General features: G+C 39.3%; 1 protein-coding gene across 1 annotated transcript; it reads right to left on the reverse strand.

Moving 5' to 3' along the window:
• Positions 1-54: 54 nt before the first annotated feature.
• Positions 55-20,232, reverse strand: ell (elongation factor RNA polymerase II). Its single transcript, XM_033992020.2, has 12 exons — positions 20,003-20,232; positions 11,350-11,394; positions 7,109-7,230; positions 6,492-6,655; positions 5,782-6,032; positions 5,576-5,700; positions 4,405-4,471; positions 3,512-4,112; positions 2,637-2,703; positions 2,381-2,552; positions 2,257-2,301; positions 55-2,177 (listed from the first exon to the last, which is right to left on the reverse strand). The coding sequence occupies exons 1-12, from the start codon at positions 20,135-20,137 to the stop codon at positions 2,073-2,075; spliced, it is 1,899 nt and encodes a 632-aa protein (XP_033847911.1). The 5' UTR covers positions 20,138-20,232; the 3' UTR covers positions 55-2,072.
• Positions 20,233-20,304: the final 72 nt, after the last annotated feature.

Raw genomic sequence — 20,304 nt, forward strand, 5'->3', positions numbered from 1 at the left:
CCAGGGGGAATGCTGAACTACTTCTTCAGCTTAGTGATGCAAAAAACAACATGAAAGGAAAAAATGTTTTATTGAAACAAATATCATGTCCCAGTCCCTTAAAGGTGTTGACAGAGAAAGCATGCTTTTGGGCTTACACCTGGATTTCTTCTTTCCAAAGCCTACTTTATTCATTCTTTACAGCAGCTTGTATGTAGAGAAATGAAAAACCTATACAACAGGTCATTTTGGCACAATCAGCTCATACAGTTTTTCTGTGCTGGCATATTGATATAACATCCCAATAAAGAAAAAAAAAAACCTCATTCACAATGGAGCTTGACAACAATAGATGTGTACAAAAATGTTTTCAGAAAATATAGGCCTATTTCGATGCAACTTTTCTTGTTGAGAGTTGCAGCTGTGTGTGCTGTTCCTCAAACCTGCCACCACTGGACAGGGGATTGATGTAGTGTCTCATATGTCCTAACCTTCCAGTACCCTAGAATATAAAATACCCATCTAATCTAAAGCATAGGAGACTTTCACGAACATGGGACTAAAAAGGAATTAAGATTTCCACAGTTTTTAATCAAACACAGATGTTTCCTTTTCCATTTGGTAGAGCACAGTGTTCACGTAACACTTTGGTAGTATACATGCTGGTCAAAGCTATGTCTTGCATGCCAATTCAGTTTCTAATCTCTGCACCGTCAATGTCACAATTCAAAGATTGTTCTTTGTAACATAGGTCATTATGCATGCACCCTGATGGACAAAGAAACCCCAGGTAACAGCAAGATAAGGTGCTGATCTTTATATTCACACAAAATGTAGCACTGACTAAACCAGCCCCATTTTCTATAGCATTTCTGTCACTAGGCTGTTTGGAAAGAGCTTTAGAAAAAGCAATACTTTGTATGTCCTCTTTGTCACATCTGGAAAGGCAAAATTGGCCGGCAGTTCCTCTGAGACCTTAAGGAGCAGTCCAACCATTGTGATGGCTTCATCTTAACAGTCGTCCCAACAGACAATAGTGGGTTTACATCTGAAACTATAATTAGAATGATTTCAGCAGAATCAACACAGATATCTGAAAACTATAGTTCCTAAAATAATAATCTAAAGATGTTTAGTTTTTTTTTTTTAATTAAAATAATTATTTGTATTATGAAATAAATGGAAACACAGAAATGATTATGTCAGAAAACGTGGAATAAAGATTGCTACAAAAGCTACAACAAACTAAACCAGAAGGGTGAAATTAAGAGCTAAGTATTTATTATAGCATCTTGCCTTGAACCAAAATGATGAACCTTAACTAACTACCACTGTTCGAATGTGACCAAAGAACAAGTACAGCTTGTTAAAATTAGGTGGTCAGTTTAAAGCTCAGTAAATGGAAACGTCCCTCATTAAGACATCTGCACATAATTGAGAAAAAAGGCCAAGCACACAGGCCTTCTTCTTGCTGTGTGCATTTAAAGCAAGGATTTGATTAAATCAACAGTAATTTCTGTCCCTCTTTAAAAGAGAAAAAAGAATGCCAATACAATGACAATTCCATGGACAAGGCAGCTTCTGAGAAAAATACTGGCTGACATTCAAGATGAGAGGGAAAGCACAGACAGTTTTTAAGTACTGATACTGAGGAGTGTGGAGCAGACTCACCCCCCAAATAAGTCAAAATAAATAGTGGAACCAGAGAAATTAATTCATTACATACATCACAACCATTTGTTTAACTGATGTTTCATTATATTTTATAAACTCAAAAGTTGATTTTGGTGCACAATCTTTCAATTTCAAAAAGCGTCTCATTCTCTCCAGTTTTAAAGATTGTATACTTCACAAAAATTGTGTAGGTTTGAATCCTTTACCACTGTGCACTAAATGCAGGCTGGGATGCATTGTAACTACCTGATGGGTCTGACCATTACAGCCAGATGATCCATCAAAAGAGAACAAAAAAAAAGATGAAGGTGTCCAGTTTATTGCCCACAAGAGCCTTCAGCCCTGATGAGGCCACATTCCCTTCATGGCGTCTCTCATGAGAGGATTTTCAAAGGAAAACAGAATCCATGTAGAAACTCTTAAAGTTGCTGTTGATCATATTCGGCAATAAGTTTCTTAATATGTGCCAGTTTGTTGTGTAGATATTCACAGCGGTTCTTCTCTTGACTATAGTTGGGATTAGTCTGAAAAAAAATTGAACAGTTTCCCTTATTATAGTTATAGACTTTAAACAGACTAATGTAGTTTTATGTGTAGGCTTACCTTTTTGATTTTATGATACTCTTGAAGAATCTGATTATGGATTGTCTGCAAAAATAGTAAGGACTGTTGTATGATACATGCATGATGTTAAGTATTTCATTTGTGTATAACAAAGGAAATGCACCTTGTACTTGTCTGTGCCTTGCTGGAGCTGTTTCAGCTCATTGTCCAGCACTGTGAACTGCCGTGTGATGCCCTCTATCCGAGCATGCAGGCCCCTGTACTCTGTGTATTCTGCATTGAAATCATTTTTATACTTTTGGCGCTGTTCGGGAGTGCCAATCACTGTATACTTCCTAAAGTAAGAACGAAAAAAATTGTAAATAAAAAAAAAAAAAAAAAAAAAAGCACATAGTTACAATATACATCACATTACTTACAATAAATAGTCAGCCACTTCAGGGGTTGACAACGGAATACTGGTAATGTTGCACATTCCATTAATATCTGGAAAAATAATGGAAATAAGATTAAACCAAAAAAACATATCACACCAGCATTGCATTTAGTAGATTTATCATCCACTCTGTAGATCCAAAACTCAACAGCAGGGGTCTCCAGATACCCCCAGAGGGCCAGATTTGGTGAGGTGAAAATGTGTGGGGCCCAACCAGTGGCCTGATCATTCTTTGAACTATTAATATTAAATGCAAATTAAATGTTCACCCTTCATATTTATAATCTGTGTATCATTCATTTTGTATTTGAAAGGTGAAAGTCATTTGCAATAAAAAGCAAAAAAAAAAAAAAAAAAGTTAAACTGGTTTTGATAATCACAATAAAATAAATTTTAGATAAATAAATACGATTTTAGAATTTATTCACCTCAGAAAGCAACAAATAACTTGCCTGCACCAATGCGAAGGGTGAAACTGAGATCTGACTGTGGAAAATAGGCCGGGTCTGGCTCAAAGACTGTGGTTTTGATGCACAAAACATCACGCAAAATGTCTCGCAGGTGACAGTCAGTTAGTTTTGTCCTCTCAAGGTTCTTATTAAAGTTCATGACCGAGAATGTCAACAAACAAACTCAGCATTTTCTTAGCAAAAGTTTGAATTTCTTTAAACCTGTCCTTATCCAGTTGACAATAAAAGTTAGTGAGAAGCTACGGGCCAGTGGAAATTTGTACACGGGCCACAATTGGCCCCTGGGCCGGACTTTGGGTATGCCTGATCTAGTCAATATTACAACTGGACATTGGAAAAAGCACTGTCCTTGCAATGTTTCTGATACCACTGAAAAAAACAGGCTCACCTGTGCTTCTGTGTGGAATACTGTTGCTCTTCAGGGTGTCAGGACTCGCCTCACATGGTCTGGGCTCAGGCTCTCGTTCCTCATAAACTTTCCTCTGCTTCTCCTTTTCTTGAGTCTTTTCTTTTGCCCTTTCTCGGTCTTTGGTCTTGTCTTTATCTTTATGTTTTTTGGACTTCTTTTTTGACTTGTTGACTAAGGAGGTAGGACTCTGGTCCCGAGCCACATTCAGGACGTTGTGTCCAGGGGAAGACGTGCTGATGCTGGGGGTGGACATCGCTACTGGGCCCAAGGAGTGGGAAGGTGCAGGACACAGTCTCTCGGCGCTTTCATGAGAGTCACAATCACGGCCGTTATGGCTGGAGTCGTTACTGACATCCGAAAGTGCTTCAAATGGGCGAGGGATGTCCAGCGCTGGCAGGGGCTGGGTGCTGGACGTTACACCAGAGTCCGACAAAGAAACAGACACAGACTGGACTTCTGCTTTCCCATTGGATGAGCCCAGTCGACCATTCACAGGGGCTGTTGCAGCCTTGTTGGCGAGGTGTGATATTCTAGGCTTTTTGTTGACTAGGGGGTCAATGAAGTCAGCAGCTGGTCGTTTCTGGGAGGGGAAATTCTTTGTGAGCAAATACAAGAACATGAAGAAAATTAAAGTATAACCCTGGCATTACACTGGATACGCTCTGCAGCTCACCTCCACACAGGGCAGTGGAGCAATGAGGGACTCAAGTGGAGCATGGATGGGGCTTTATATGATAAAATATATAAGGGCATTTGAGGGTAATCATAAAAACACCAGAGCACTGACCAACTACCAAACACTTGCAGAAGTGCTCTAGTGGGAAAATTATACATGCAATGATACACTGTGAATCAAGAACCAGGTAACTCACCTGAGACGGTGAACTACTGGGCTGCTCTTTGGGTGGGCTCTCCGGTGGCAGGGGCTGCGTCTGCTTCCTAAAACAGGTCAAAACACATTGATTTCTATACATTTATTCAAAAGTATAATTATCAGTATTATTTTACTAAAGTCATGCTGATGGCAAGAGATTAAAGTTTCACATTTACCATGGTTTGCCATGGTTTCATGTCAAGTACCGTGCTATGCAATGAATGAGGAAAACTAAAATGACAAACAATACAGCTCACTTTGGATTGTTTCATCAAAAAACATTCAGGCATGTAACAGATCATAATAGATTTATTAGGATCCCCTGCACTGTGAGCTCAGTTGTTGTCACAGCTGATGTCATTATCAGTAGAGGGCAGTTGGCTACACCATGTCTCATCACAACCCCACCCTGCTGCGTAGAGCTGTGCGTCTGTGTCAAGAAGTTGGAGAGGAGCAGGACCAAGCTCCAGACATGAGATGGCAGTGTGAGCTGAACCTTGGACTGGTGCCACCTCACAAACAGATCAGCATGTGCTGGAACACTGTTGCATCATGAGCGTTCCACAGTGTTGCTGTGCTACTCTGCGTGACTGACTGCATTAGCTCTAAAAGTATGGAGGAGCTGCAAAGGGGGAGGTGGTATTAAGTAGGTGGTTTGAGCCTGTGAGCTGATAAACTGACCAAAAGTTCAAAGTACAGAAAACAGCACACAAACCAGCAAGAAAAATGTACAAGCGTGGAGCACTTTTGAGATGCATTGGAAATAATACTTAAATATTACCCTGGGATATATGATCATTGAACCATAAATGGTTCAATCCCCTAAAAAATATTGTCTTTATAATATTTAGATTTTAGTCTGATAAACACTGAAGAAAAGCAGTCTTGACTTTTTTTTTATTTAAGGGCTTAGAAAACAACATTTTCAACTGGAAAGAAGCCCAGCATTTCCTGCTGTCAACAAATAGGGGACTTCAGCACAGTGCTGTTTTGTAGGTGAATGGTTTCTACAGTGTTTGCAAAGCCATGTTTAAACAGTCAAGAGTTTCATAATATCAAGACTAGAAAAATACAACATTGCCATGTCCTTAGGGACATCCTCCACTATTAGAGCACCAGGCTTGTTCTACAACAACAACCAAGATAGTGAGACATTGAAATGCAAATACCTAAAGAGGATTCTCTTCAGAAGCTGTTGGTCTCCTTCTGTGTAACCGGGCCAGTCCTTCTGAATTTCTTTATAAATAAAGTCCTTTAATGTGAAGGTGTTGTCCTTCACATTCAGATTAGCCACCTACAAAATGGTAAACAAATACAGTGGACAAGTTAGCGACTTAAAGCTCAACTGTCTGTGCAAGTGTAAACGCTTATAAACCTGTTGCAGGTGGCTATCCAGAGACTCCTTGTCTGATTGCGAGAGACCGTCTTTTTGCAATCTCAATATTAACTCTGGCTTCTTGTAAGGCTTAAGAGCCAAGAAGTGAACGAGCCGCTCCCGCAAAGGTCGGTGCTGCGTTGTGACCTTCTTCACATTTCCACTGGAGATGATCACAGGTCGAGAGGTTCTCCGTGAAGGAGCAATGTCAGAAAGACCAGGAGCCGGTTTCCGGATCTGAACTTTCTTACCTTTGAGACAGAAAACGTAATGTTAAACCATTTAACAATATTCAAACAATTTAACTAAAATTGTATATCAGTAACTGCTACAAGGTCTCTGGGTTATCCACATTTTAGACACTCGTTTCCATCTTAATCACAAAGGAAAAAAAAGCAAATATTTAATTTTAATTTGTGAAAAGACAGTTGTTGTTTTGGTTTATTATGTGGAGAAATTACATATCTGATATGCTTTTACAATGAAGTGTCAAAATGAATTAATTGTTGACGGTCTGATTCTGCCAGTGCCTTTGCCTATTGCTACCCAGCTACACACCCAAATGAGTTTTAAGTTCAAAGCAGACCATATTGACAAAGAAGCAAAATTACAACATTGTCTTTGAAATGAAGTGGTGTGATTCCTTTAAAATTGTATGTAAAGATTTGGGGAAAAAAAGTCAACATTTGCAAACAAAGATGTCCACTTACCCACATATCTCCCCCCAGGCTTGATGACAATGGCACTTCTGCTGCGAGTCTCCTCCTCCACCTGGGCCATACTTTCTCTGGCCTTCTGGTAGGAATCGTCGGTGGCACATACCGTGATTTTGTCCTGTATCCCACCCAAACAGTCTAGCTGAATGCTCCCTTCACTGGTAAAAGAGATGGCAGCCATTTATCGCATGTGTTTTAGACATGTACAATTACAGACCATTAGTGTGTGTTTTTAAGTGAAGTGGAACTGAATACTTAGGGAATGTGGAGTGAATTAAGAAATTTGTTTCAAGAGCACCACGCTTAAATGTCTGTCAAAATATTTTTCAACTCTTTGAAGGAAGTACAAGACTATTGTTCCTGTTTTGTTGCTTCCCTCACTTCCACAGTGGCATTTGTTTTTCCATTTACACTTTTACATACATTTCATGTGCAAATTGTAATCAACAGAGTAAAATCCTATATTTTCAATAACCTAGAACATTTGTGAATTACTGAGAATTCTAAGCAAAGACATAACATAATTATTTTTTATGAGTTCATTTTTATCTGAAGCTTTAATCTTCAGCTTGAAAAACTAGCACAGCTCAGAGTTCTGAGAAGCCCTTTACCTGGTGATGTACTGCTGAATGCAGTCGAAGCTGCCCTGGGGATTATCTCTGCCCACGTGAGACAGGTAAAAAGTAAACGTTTGTGCTTCACTAGAGGTTTCTGATCTTGGTATTGAGATTTTCTGTTGACAAAAACACACATACAAAAAAAAAACTTTAGCTAGAAAATTAATAGACATCCAGTAACATTCCTGTAATGTGATTTAGGAATATCGTGTTGCATATAAAAACAATGTTTCGAGCATTGTAAAAAAGTGAACTTCTACATTTTGAATTTGCTCATCAGAGAAGGTATGCATGCAGTTTAACCAGGTGTGTCTTTTGGAAGAGTATCAGAAGGTAGCCACAATCCCTCAGCACTGCCAACCTCCACAAACCACAAACCACCATCATACAGTCACTATTCTTCTATAAACAGACAGACACTGCATCCCGGAATGTCCAAACTATAAATTTACTTCAATTATATATTCTGCTTTTGTGTTTTCAGGCTGAAAGGCAGCATCTGTCTATGGGAAGTAAAACGCTGTGCAGGACATTGGTGGTACTTTGGACATAAAAATGTGGTGTATACTTGCTCCTGTCCAGATCTACTTCAGACACGAAAAAGAGGTGTTACGTGTATGGGACATAAAACTGTATAAACTAGAACAAATGTAACAAAGGAAAACTGGACGACCAATCAGGAAGCTTTAGTCAAAGTCTCTTAATGCAAGTGGCTCTTGAGCTCTCTCTTTGACCACTTTCAACACAATTACTTAAATTTATAACAAAGGTTATGAATTCAATATAAAATGAACAACTCATCTTCACCATTAGTTTATAGGGTTCCATCCAAGTTCTGGGTAGGTTGTGGATATTAGATTTAAGGTTTTGACCATTTGGATTTAGAAATAGAACTTAAGAGGCTAAAGAAGGGGCTGATCCAAAATATTCTAGCAAGAAAAGAGGTTTTTATCCATTAAAAAACTTGGGGAACAACACACACATATACATATAAAATCTATAAAAAAATTAATAAATAAAAGTTGACAAAATGTCTGACACTGCTTTAATGCTTATTTTGTTAATAGTTATACAAAGAATAAACAGTTAAAAGGAAATGAAAAAAGACCTTCTGTACTATATAAAGATTGTTGCGTTACAGTTATCTTTTACCAACTGTCACCAAGCCTTTTCCCAGCACATAATGTATTCAGTCCCTTAGCATCTTGAATATGCAAGCGTGTGTCTGTTTTTTGAAGAACATATTTGTCTGATTAGCTCCATGTTTGTGTGGAAACTGAGGGTCTGGTTGTGTGCATAAGCTGCAGAGGGACAAAGGAGCTGCCGGAGATGCACAGCTCTGGGAGTGACTCATGAGGAGGCTCCTCCACACCAAATGGTGGAGCCTAATCTTCCAACACACGCTAAATGTAAGAATCTTAATCTTGTTAAAATGTCCACAGCCTCATTTTTTATTTCTGTTTAGGTTCAATGTTGGTCCTGGAAGTTTAAATGACAATTACTTTCTGAGATGATATATTGATAAAAATATTAAGACAATTTAACTAGAAAGTAGGTCTGCAGTCTGCACAATCTCAATAATGACCATAGAAAGAAACATCTACTGTCTGTGAAATGCTGCAATATTGAATTCACTTTTCACAGAGTGACTAAGCAGTATTACATTAAAATTAAGTTTAACCTACTGAGAAATATAGACTATTCTGAGCTATTTAAACATGGCAGCGGGAATCTACAGCTAGATCACCATTGGATTAGGGTCAAGTTTCATAATTTATACTAGGGATGGTCTGTAATTAATCGTTTGTGGCATTTTAATAATCGTGATCATCGCACATTATAATTGCTTTTATGGCACCATACTGCCTCATGTTTCCGGCTTCAATAGAATGTTTAGATGTTAGTTCTGGTGTTCGCCCACAAGGGGGGCCTCTGTCATAGTAATGAAACTTGTTAGCTTCTGTGCCTATGGCTTATGGCTAGTGGACAGACAGTGGATCTGCATCCGGATGACACCACACATTTATCCACCACCACTCAAGGTGAAGTCTAATGCGTGGAATTATTATGGCTTTGAAAAACATGACCAACAAGGCAATGATAATATCGTTAATTGTGATTATTTTGGTCAAAATAATCTTGAGTCTAAATTTCAATATCATCCCATCCCTACTTTCTAGATGATTCAACATTGAGATGCATCCAAATCATTTTGGTTCATGTTAGCCTCAAATGCACGAGATAAATGATTTAAACCAGTGGTTATCCCATTGACGCATTTGTACACAATTTGCTTTTAAGAGCTGTGACAATTAAATAAGTAGTCTTTGGTAGTGATAGGGATGTGTTTATTCATTACTACATTTTGATTAATCAATCATCAAAATATCACAGAATCTTAACATGTGTTGAAATAAAAGGATACAGTGGGCACCACAGCTCTCCAAAGTAATTATCCTTTTACATAGACACAAGCACTTCTTGTTCTTGTCTCATCGACTCATTCTGCAGGTCTCATCCACCAAACAATGTGTGCATTCACATGGCTTGTGTTAGAGGAGGACCATCTCCATCAAGTTTCTGTAAACATGTGTGCAGCCCAACAGAAAAAAAAGTGTTATACAGACAGCCATCAGGATGTCAGTTCTGGGTGATTTTTTACAATGTGAACCAAAGAATCTCTTCAAAAAAAGCAAAGGTCAATTTATTTTAGTGTTACATTATATGTACCACACTGAGCAGTGTCAAATAATTCATATTTTCAACTGTGATACAACTATTGAGCCTAAAAAGAAATATTAAAATATTAGCTGGAGATAATACACACTACATACAATAACATGATCTTCTGCCTCCTCTCCTTACTCTTTTGCTTGAATAAATGCAGAGAGCTGCTCTGAACATCAGTGTCACACAGAGCCACTTGTGCCAACACACTATTCAGGCCATGGAGCTGAATAGGGGCTCCTGCGTCAAAGGCTATACACAGTAATTAAGCAGGTTAGAACAGTTTTGGCCAAATTTGAGATAAAGTCATGTGTTTCTTTCATGTCGTTTCAAGTTTGTAGCCGCACACATGAATGAAGAGGAATGAATGGTGATTTTTTTTATAATGTGTGCTGCTGAGCTATCGGTTACAGAAATTAGCCATTTTCACACTTGTGCTTCCTTTCTGAAATCAACAACAACATGCGTCTGGTGCGTTACACGACCATTTCATCAGGTGCACTGTTTGTTCACAGTGCAAGATTTTGTCCTCCTCTGGTACAACTGTAGGAGGTTTCGTGACGAGGTCCCTGAAGCTGCTTCTATAATCAACTTTCTGAGGTGCATTCATTACCAATGCATGCCTGTCTAGTTATCCAGGGGCAGGCCGACGCTTGTGCAGCCTGTGGGAAACTGTTATAATTCTTTGAACAAGTCAAGTTTAAGCTGTTGTATCTAAGCCCAGAGATATGCAGCCTATGTTCACACACCATGAAAAAAAAAGGAAAGTGGCAGATTTTCTATAGCATCTATGCCAATCTAAAAAGATAGAACAATACTATGATCAAATGAACTAAAATAGGAAAGACAGGAGTGTTTTGGAGAAGGCTGTTCAATGATGCAAGAGAATAGATGTGGGGGTGGGGGGGAGCAAAAACTTCTGCTTTTTTTTTTTTTTTTTTTTTTTTTAAAGGCTAGCTTATTCTTTCGATTCTTACTTGGCAACTTTATGCCTTGAAAAAAATAAGATTTCTAAAACTTAATTTGGCCTTTAGTGAGAGTTCACACTTCGTTGCAATTGTTTAAATCTGGCATTCAATCATTCAATTAGAGCATGGCAAAGGCTGACCAACAGGAGGAATGGGTAGAGAGAGAGCGAGAGAGAGAGTGTGTGTGAGTGTGTGCGTGTGTGTGTGTGTGTGTGTGAGAGACAGTGTTTTAGCATAGAGCAGCATTAAACAGAACAGCATTCAATCACAATGTACAAATCTCTGTAAACTTGCACATGACAGGATCCCATCACAATTCCAGTGTATAGCATCATACCGCCCTTTACCTTTATCTTATGTTTGTGCCAACTATTATCAAATAGTGTATGAAATTCTACAGTGATTTACAGTACAAACACAATCTAGATAGATGCAGATAAACAGCTGTCTAGCTGAGGTATGTTCACAGGAAGTACTAAAGCAAAAAGTGTTAATCCAGGACATAAGCAGTAAGAGGAAGTGAATGAATTGTCATCTTACCCCTTGGTTTCCATTAAATCTGATCAATGGTCGCAATGACAGCACCTGTAAGAGAGAACAGCCATTATTGTAGCATAAATTTAATAATGTCTTAGACATTGACAGAATCGAGTGCTTGTGAGTGCACTGGCGTTCACATAAGAGGAAGAATAATGCCCTAAGAAAAGGGTGAGACAGTGAATGCCTCAGGAGTGTCAGCGTGGTGCTGTCAGTTTGTATTGTTGATGGGTCTGACTTTGGCAAAACAGAGGAATATATTTGCACCATTAAAACACAATGTTGTTAATATTTCTGTAACCAATAAATGCCGTCACAGGTGTAGTATCAAACAATAAAACCAAGACAATAAAATAGTGATAAACAAGTTCATAATTTCCAAAGATGTTAAAAAAGCTTGGATAAATTTGCGCATCAGTTTACCCTTAAGTGAAGTTTCCTGACATGATGATCCTTTTAAATCAATTTTTGGGTTGAAAAGGGAATTCTACAACGCCACAACCTTTGCCAAGCTAAACGGGAGCTGTGCTAACCTAGAGCATATTTAATACAGTCAGAGAGCTGCTTTTTCCACTGCAGCTCAGCTGGACTCATACAGTATTATTGTGTTATTAAATGGACTAGAGCAGGATGTCTGTCTGTCCATTCTGCGTTCTTACTAAGACGACCAAATGACTCAAATAAAACAAGACACACTGTGCGACGACAGATGAACAAGAGAGAATCAAGTGGCTTTGACATGAAAATTAATATGAACTTACACACCATTTAAAAAACAGCAGATATGAGCGAACATAGGTAAAAAATTTGAAATACAAATCAAATGAATTGAAGTTCCGTGTAGTTGCAACAGATATGCTATGCATTCAAATTGTTGTTTTTATATGCCAAGATATGCCAAGTAGTAGGGTAGAAACCAATTCACAATTGTACAGCACTTGAACCTTAACCAAACATACAGGCAAGGTGCCTGAGGCGTCTTGCCCAAGGGTCAGAGTAGCAGAGGTTGGAGCAGGGATTGAACCGATAACTTACAGGTTTGTGGGGAAACATTCTACCCACTGTCTCAACAGTAATGTGAAAGTGAGTATTACAAAAATATACAAGTCTTTCTTCTGGGATTGACTGTGAGACATCTTAATTTCCATCATTCTGCAGTTTCACTCCAGATGCCCAACCAGACAAACCCTCTACACTTAGAATGGCTTGGGGGTTGTACAAACATTAACTGCACGGCACTTTCATCAAGTTTCAGTACAAATATTTTATGCATCTTCAACTGCCAAATGCAAACATACCACATAAAATGTGGGTAAAGTCAGTTAACCAATGACATAGCTGGTCAAACTCTTTAAGCAAAGACCTGATCTGCAAACTGACAAAATCAATTGAATAATGGGCCTCTTCCTGCATGTATTCTTCTGATATGCACTAACGGGGTCTCAGCCTATCCAGGAGCACCATACCTTTCATGGAGCTTACCCCTGCAATGTTTTACACTGCACCCCTTTTAGCTCTCCCCCTCCCCCTGCACCACTCACAGCAGTGCTAACATAGTGCTACACTCAGCCTGTTCATTTGAATGGGCTGCTGACATGTCACTATTCTGTGGGACCTGAGCCCAGAATGTTCCACAGGGCTAACCTTAGGGCCAGAGGAGCTCCTGCAGGGACAGGCCCAGCGAGGAAACACCAGGCACAGGGATGGGGGGCAGTGGACAGTCTTTGCATTGGGCACAAATCTCAAGTGGTGACAAAGTTGTTTAAGTTGCACCTCGAGCCGCAAATAAAGTGAAGAGAATCAACTGTCAGTCAGACAAATGTCAAATCATCACAACACTGAGGACCAGCTAATTAGATAAGCGCCATAAAAAGTGCCAAATCTTGAGAATGGCTGCGCAGAACCTGTGATAACCATTCTGTATGTTGAGAAAGTGTATATGCGTGTGTGTGTGTGTATATATATATATATATATATATATATATATATATATATATATTTTTTTTTTTTTTTTTAATAAGTTAAACATAAATAAACCCAAATTAGGCTTAAACAATCTCATACTTGACCCAAAACATGTTTCAATGTTTCAATTAGTCAAAATTGTAAGATAAAACTCAATTCAATAAATTTTTGTAAAGCCCAAAATCACAACAGCAGTTGCCTCTTAGGCCTGAACATTGAATTGACTTAACCAACAGAAAGTTAAAAAATCAACAATGAAAAAGAAAGAAAAGCAAATTAATCAGAAAACAGAAAACAAGCAAATGGATAACTGTCCCAGAACCTCCCCCGTCTTTAGACCATCCTTCTCAGCAAGGAAAAACCTATGATTTCTCAATTTATGGATATTCGAATGTGATAGCAGTTGATTCGAATTTGAGATTAGAGACACTTTTCCATTGGCACGGTTCGCTTGGGGCCACCTTAGAGCCGTTGTGTTTGGTGCAGCTCCCTCCAGCCGAGTTACGTTTCCATGCCCTGAGCATGGCTCCGGGTCCATATTTGAATTCTACTCATAATCATAAGCCTGATTTAAGGAATTCACAAAAACAAGTTTAATTTGTGGTGTTGCGAGATGTGGCTGAAGCTGGCATAAACAGGTGACAGTAGCTCAGTTGGTACAGTATTTGTTCACTGATCCAAAGGTTGGCTGTTCGAAACCCACTCTTGACATTAGTTGAGTGGTCACTGACCCATAGGTTGGCGGTGCGAATCCAGGTCCTACAGATGAATGCTGTCATTAAATCCTTGGGCAGCAACACTACTGTCTGAATATGTGTGTGAATGAGTGAGTGATTCCTTGATATAAAGCGCTTTGAGAGCCTTGAAAGGTGGAAAAGTGCTATATAAAAATTTACCAAACGACTGCTTTTATTTCACTTCTCTGCGACTCTATGCCGTGTTTTAACCTCTGTTCATGTAATGCAGTAGGTTTGGCTCCATTACACACTGGAAATTTTACATTTTCTTTATATGCCGGTGCCGTGCTTTGATAAAACAGGAAAGAGCTGTTGCATTCGTGCTTTGTTTTGTGGCACATATTGGCTCAACATATAAAGTTGCCATAACTGGAAATACGGTGTCAGGTCAGCATTTATATCTGCTTTTTGCAGTCTTGAGCCTGCGTTCTCTCTTGCCCAATCATCTTATTTCTTGTGTAGCCATGCCTTAGCTAAAGCAATTCATACCATGCAGGCCCCCTCTGGGAGCTAGTACCCTCCAGGGTCCGCTTCAGACTCCTCAGCAGGGGTGGTATGGTTCACTTTAAACAGAGACATTCACAGCCCGTAACAAACCGCTCCAAAGCGAATCAGTGAAAAAAGGCTTAGGTTTCAACATATTTACTATAAAAAAGTAGAACCTTTGAACTTTACAAACACTACAAACTTGAACAATTGTCTTTCCACAAACCTATTCATAGAGCAGCTTAATGCAAATAACAGTGGCACAGAAGTGCAGGTCCCACTCTTGGCCCTGCTGCCAAAGAGCTCTTTGTTTTGGAGCAGAGGCACAGAAATAGCAGAGCTCAAAGCCCCACACTGCCACTGCTGCTGCACTGTCAGGCGTTTAGAGTCACTCTGACAAGGTGCTCCACTTACCCGCATTTCAAATGAAAAAATGAGGCTACACTCGGGCCTCAGCGTCTGAACTGTGAAATTCAGATTATGAATGATTTCAACTTATGTCGGCCAGACTTCGATGGCTTCTTTTAGGTACAAGTACAAAAACAAAATGCAGCAAAACTGGAAATATTTGAATACATGGCAACTTAAGACTGAATCAACTGGTCCACCACTGACAGCTATAACATCTGTAACATGCCGTTAACAAAATTTTGACAAATGCATTGCGAGATTGTCATGCACATTTTCCTTAAGAAAATGAAAACATATTTGACGCAAGACTAGATTTCAGTCAAAATTTGATTATTTCCAATTATTTGCAGATTAATTATTTGTTTGGCTTGGCTTGTTTTTTATTGAACGTCTACAGCATGACAGCCCATCCAGTAGTGATTATTCTTAATTTTGCGAGATAAATAGGACTAAAGATTTATTTAAAAAGTCTATATAGGCACGTAGAAAGTCCTAATCATTTGTTTCTCATGCAAACCATGAAATCAAATACAAACTCCAGATGAATCAATGAGAAAAAACAAAACACCAATTGAGATTATTTTTGGTCATAGCTGTGCTCTAACTGGATGTGACAAATCTAAGTATCTGTTGTACTGTTGAAGCAGGTGTAGTCTCTGCTCACAGCACAGAGCGACCTGCACTGGGGTCACCAGAGGTCACAAACTGCCACGGAAGCTCTCTCTCTCTCTCTCTCTCTCTCTCACTTTGTGTACATGGATACCACATTTGATAATAACAGACATTATCTTTTCATAAGTATTTGGTGTGTTTATGTGGCCTATGGAGCCATAATTGAGCTGTAACACTTTGGCCAGAGTCCAGCAGCTCAGCTGTTTTATCAGGGTGAAACAGAGACATTCCTGAGAGATTTGAACAGAGCGGCCAAACCCGATGTGCACAGGCTTTGTGATTCACACAGTACAATACTGCAGGAGCTGTTCCATTTGAGTCATTTATCAGAAATTGGAGAATAAATTGTGGATTCTTTACAAATTAAAAGGCATTGCACTGTGTGCACAATTGTGTACAAGTTCTGTGCAACATGCAAACAGAGACTGTATGGCACACAGCTTTCCAAGTAATGCTTGCTGACCTTTTTGGCTTCTAGCGCTCCAGAACTTGTACAACCTGAAAAACTGTGTTTTTTCTACAGTACAACTTAAGTGCTGATACAGCACAGTAGCCACCTCTGCCAACCAAACATTAGCAGAATCTGCATAGATAATGTTTCTAATTATTTAAGTGGTTAATTAGTCACCTTGTCAAACAATCATGTCTTCAGCATATCATGTCATGATCTGTCTTGTACATTGAGTCTTCTTAACGACAATTTTAACCAATGAAAGATTAGAAATAAGGTGTAATTGAAGATTTCAAGATAGAGATTATTTACAAGTAAAGTCCATTATTGATGAATAGGATGTCTTCTGGCATGAGTTTGTATTGTTCAAATAACAATTACAATTATTTTAATAGTCATCACAATTATTCAGATTAAATGTTGCAGTCTTTGATATGTTTTCATAAAACACATATTTGTGGAGCAAAGAGCACATTAGCGCTTACGCAACACAGAACAGGACATGAGTGAGTCAACGTGCTCTGCGTGCAGTGACACCGGGTTACCATGGTCCCACACACACTGACATTTAGAGTCATATTTGGCCTGAGGAGCAGTGGTCATCTGTAGCAGAGAGACTCTGCATTCTTTAAATAACCCAAGCACAAGATAGGCCGACCAAGCTCGGGCCTTATTCTCCCTGCATCTCCATTACATCCCCACAACAGCCTAGAGGGAGTCCCCCCAAAACACATACACAGGGGACCTCAGCAGGGGGGGGGGGGGGGGGGGGGGGGTTCAACTTACAGAGACAAACTCAAGTGCAGTACAGTGGTAAATATGCTGTAGTAAATATTTAGCAGTTTATATTGTCAAAGTGTGTCCATTCCCAAAGACTGGATCCAATAAAGGGATATTCACAGTGTAATAACAGTAATAGTAAATTACTCAATTCATTATGTCAAATTCTTTGTAGGGGTGAGTACTTCTGCATGATCTCAATAACAATACTATTTTTACAAAGACAAAGCATCAAGAATGTGTTAAAATGGGAATGGACCATAAATTTAATCACAAAATTGTTTGTTTCAAAGAGAATACTACACGTTTCAGTTCATTTTATTCATAATCAGCTCTTCTCGTTATAGTTTTAATCATTTTCACTATAGACAATATAAATGACATTCTAATCTCTCCAGAACTAGGATGCAATCCATTCAATATCTTTCATCTCCAATTCTTAGAAAAAGACATTAATCAATCCCTAATTCAACTACTATACTAATACTTATACAGAATACAAAGAATAGTCTAAAATTGTACTGTTATGAACTAGACATTTTGCAGAAGATCCATGAAGACTGTTTGAAACCCTGCAGATAAAACAGTTTGATAAACTCAGCATTCACGATTACTACAAAATGCCGGATACATTTCTTTTTGTCAGATACTGGGCAGATGTCCTGCTTTTTCACCAACAAGAATAAAAAACACACGTGGCAGTCATAACTCTAGCTGAGCTTCTTAGTTTTACCCTTTTGCTTTATTTATAGCAACAATGGTGTAAAAAAGGACACAGGGATAAAGAGGTGAGTGACATGGGGCTAACTGGAGCAGGACCTTCTTCTGTTATAGCTTATACTCTTTCAGGTATTCAACCATTTGCACAATCTTTTCCAAACATCCACACCTCTGCTTACATCATGGAGGATTCATCAGAAGCATGACACTGCCCATTCCTCACAGTTCTGTAATCACCAGTAGCTCTGACGATTGAGTGGCCTTAGTCACTTCCTGTCTGATGCCACAGTCAGTAAGTCCCGCCCCTACCCTCTACTCACAAATATCAACACAGACCAGCTGACTGTCACGTCTTCGGGAGCCACAGACTTATAGCAAAATGTCCTTAGATGACTTTCTACACTACACCATGCAGGGTAAACATGGGGTGATATTACAAGGCAGAATTTGTTGTTTAGGGCTTTTCAGTTCTTTTCAATTTGAAAAGCACAAATTATTAGTGTCAGTACACTGTACATCTGCTACAGAAAAAGGACTATGCATTTTTGGCATAAAATTAAGAGTGCTGTCCATATATCAGTGATTGAGAAGAGCATCAAGAGCACAATCTCCAACTACTCAACATGACAACAAAAACAATGTACCCTTAGGAATTCTACAACACTGCGCCATTAGGCACATCCATTTAACTGGCAGTTGTTTGAGATTGATGTTGTCCTACTGCCTAGTACTGGTTGCTACAGACTGATGTGATTGAGCTGCAATCACATGGATGATTTCCATGCAGCCGGACAAGTCTACTACTGTTATCTTTGAATCCAGTGACCAGGCCTCTCCATAGCCGCTCAACTATTACCTGCACATGCAGGGATCTGGTCTGGCCTCCAGTGCAACACACAGCCAATAATCTCAATTTTGTATAGTCAGGGGAGGGGCCAAGACAAAGAGTCAGGTGTGACACTTCAATGTATGTCCTAACCAGTCTCCATCTGTTGCTGTAACATGTAAACATGCCGGTCTGGTCAACAAAAGAAACAGCATTTTTAAGAAGCTAAAAAGAACTGGAAATTAAATCCAGACAACTTCACTATACAAATAAATTTCTCTTTAAAATGTGTCAGATAAATAATGTAATCTCAGAAAGTAATGTGGATTACATGTGTATCAGACTAAAATAAATGTGTTATGTTACACAAAATGGCAATGGGAACATTTGGGGAGAAGAATTGGCACTGTTTTTGTAAGGTTTGAGTAACAACACCATGTCTTAATCTTTCTTCTTTACATAAGTGTTGTATTAAAAGACATAGGGACGAGAATTAAATGGTAAAAGAAAGGATTTTAGCCATCTGCAGTGCATGTCACAATATGCCTTCACAGTAACAACTGTTTGTGTAGGGATTTGGTTACACCTATGTTGCTTTAAGGGTCACTAAATCAGCTACTGGAAGTCACAAAATTACCTGTCAGCTTTACTGTTTGGGCTTATCTGAGACACTGTCCGGCTCCACAGCCACTGAGCCCAGAGATAATGCCCTTTCCTCTTGGCCGGCCAGGTTTTCCCTGTCAAATATTTATAGAAGCTGAAACATTAGATGGCCATCATCAGACATCTAGCCCACTGCACAAGGAGCAAAGCAAGCTGCAGAACAACTCCACATAGAAATTAGAGAAGAGAGAAAAAAAAATAAAATAAACAGATACTTAGTATTTTATTTACATTTACAGCATGTAATGAAAGAGTTGGTTGGTGCATTTATTGTAGTTATCCATCTACCCTGTTACTGGTTACTTTATCTATAAGGCTGTGTTGTTATTTGATACAGAACCAAAGAAACAGGTTGCAAATCGCATAAGGACTAAAAATACACAGCCAATGAAGTCAGGCCTCGCCTATTTGAACTCATACCTTGACGTTTGGGAAAGTGGAGCTAGTTTAGCTAGCTTGGCTGGCGATGGATATATTGACAACTCAAAGTTACAAGTAACATCTGAACCGCGCATCAAATTCTTGTTTTTCGCGTTAGGATGTGAGAACTAAGTTGAGACACAAGATGTGATTAAAATAACTTAAAATTGAAGACTTTAATCTTAAACCAGGACCATAAAATAACTGTTGACGGTCAGTGTCCAGACGAAGCACGGTGCTTGACAAATCAGCGACAGCTTTAGCAATCGCTCTGGACTGAGTCTGGGTGTAGCTTATGGCACCGAGAACAAACACTGCGATAGCCTTTTGGCAAACTTTACAAGCCTGGGCTTTCTTTACTCTCCACTTGAGAAGCCAAACGAGATAGCCTACAGTGGCGTGCTTCAAGTGAATATCGCAGTGTGGAGGCAGGAGAGTCAGGACTTGCCACACTCTCCTGTCACAGCTGCCTGGACAGACTTCAAAAGAAGCCCAAATGTCACGGATCGGAACACGGTCGCTTACCTTGCCACTCTGGTAGCCTTCAAATGCTCTCAGGGCGCTGTCAGTAAGTTTCACATGAAAGACAGAGACATTACTGCCATTGCTCACTCTTCCACAGGACAGTCCGTAGCACTGCTCCTCCTTCAGCGCCGCCATCTTGCTACCGTTCCCACGCGCACGCACGCACTCACTCTGTCGTAAACCGAGAAGTCCCGGTGCTTTTCAGCGAATGTCCAATAAACAGCCACTGAGCAGTAAAGCCCAGGTGTCACGTGACACAAGAATTTACTTTAGATACCCCACAAATTGGTGGTTATGTCAGT

Source organism: Periophthalmus magnuspinnatus, chromosome 4 (genome assembly GCF_009829125.3).
Source record: "Periophthalmus magnuspinnatus isolate fPerMag1 chromosome 4, fPerMag1.2.pri, whole genome shotgun sequence".
NCBI classification, from domain to species: Eukaryota; Metazoa; Chordata; class Actinopteri; order Gobiiformes; family Gobiidae; genus Periophthalmus; species Periophthalmus magnuspinnatus.

Bases quoted from the DNA above. Each gene is read 5' to 3' on its own strand.
- ell (XM_033992020.2), bottom strand. From the start codon at position 20,137: ATGGCGGCGCTGAAGGAGGAGCAGTGCTACGGACTGTCCTGTGGAAGA. The intron at 7,231-11,349 runs GTAAGATGACAA...TTTTGTCAACAG, and splicing joins GATTTAATGGAAACCAAGGG to AAAATCTCAATACCAAGATC. The intron at 6,656-7,108 runs GTAAAGGGCTTC...CTCTTTTACCAG, and splicing joins ATTCAGCAGTACATCACCAG to TGAAGGGAGCATTCAGCTAG.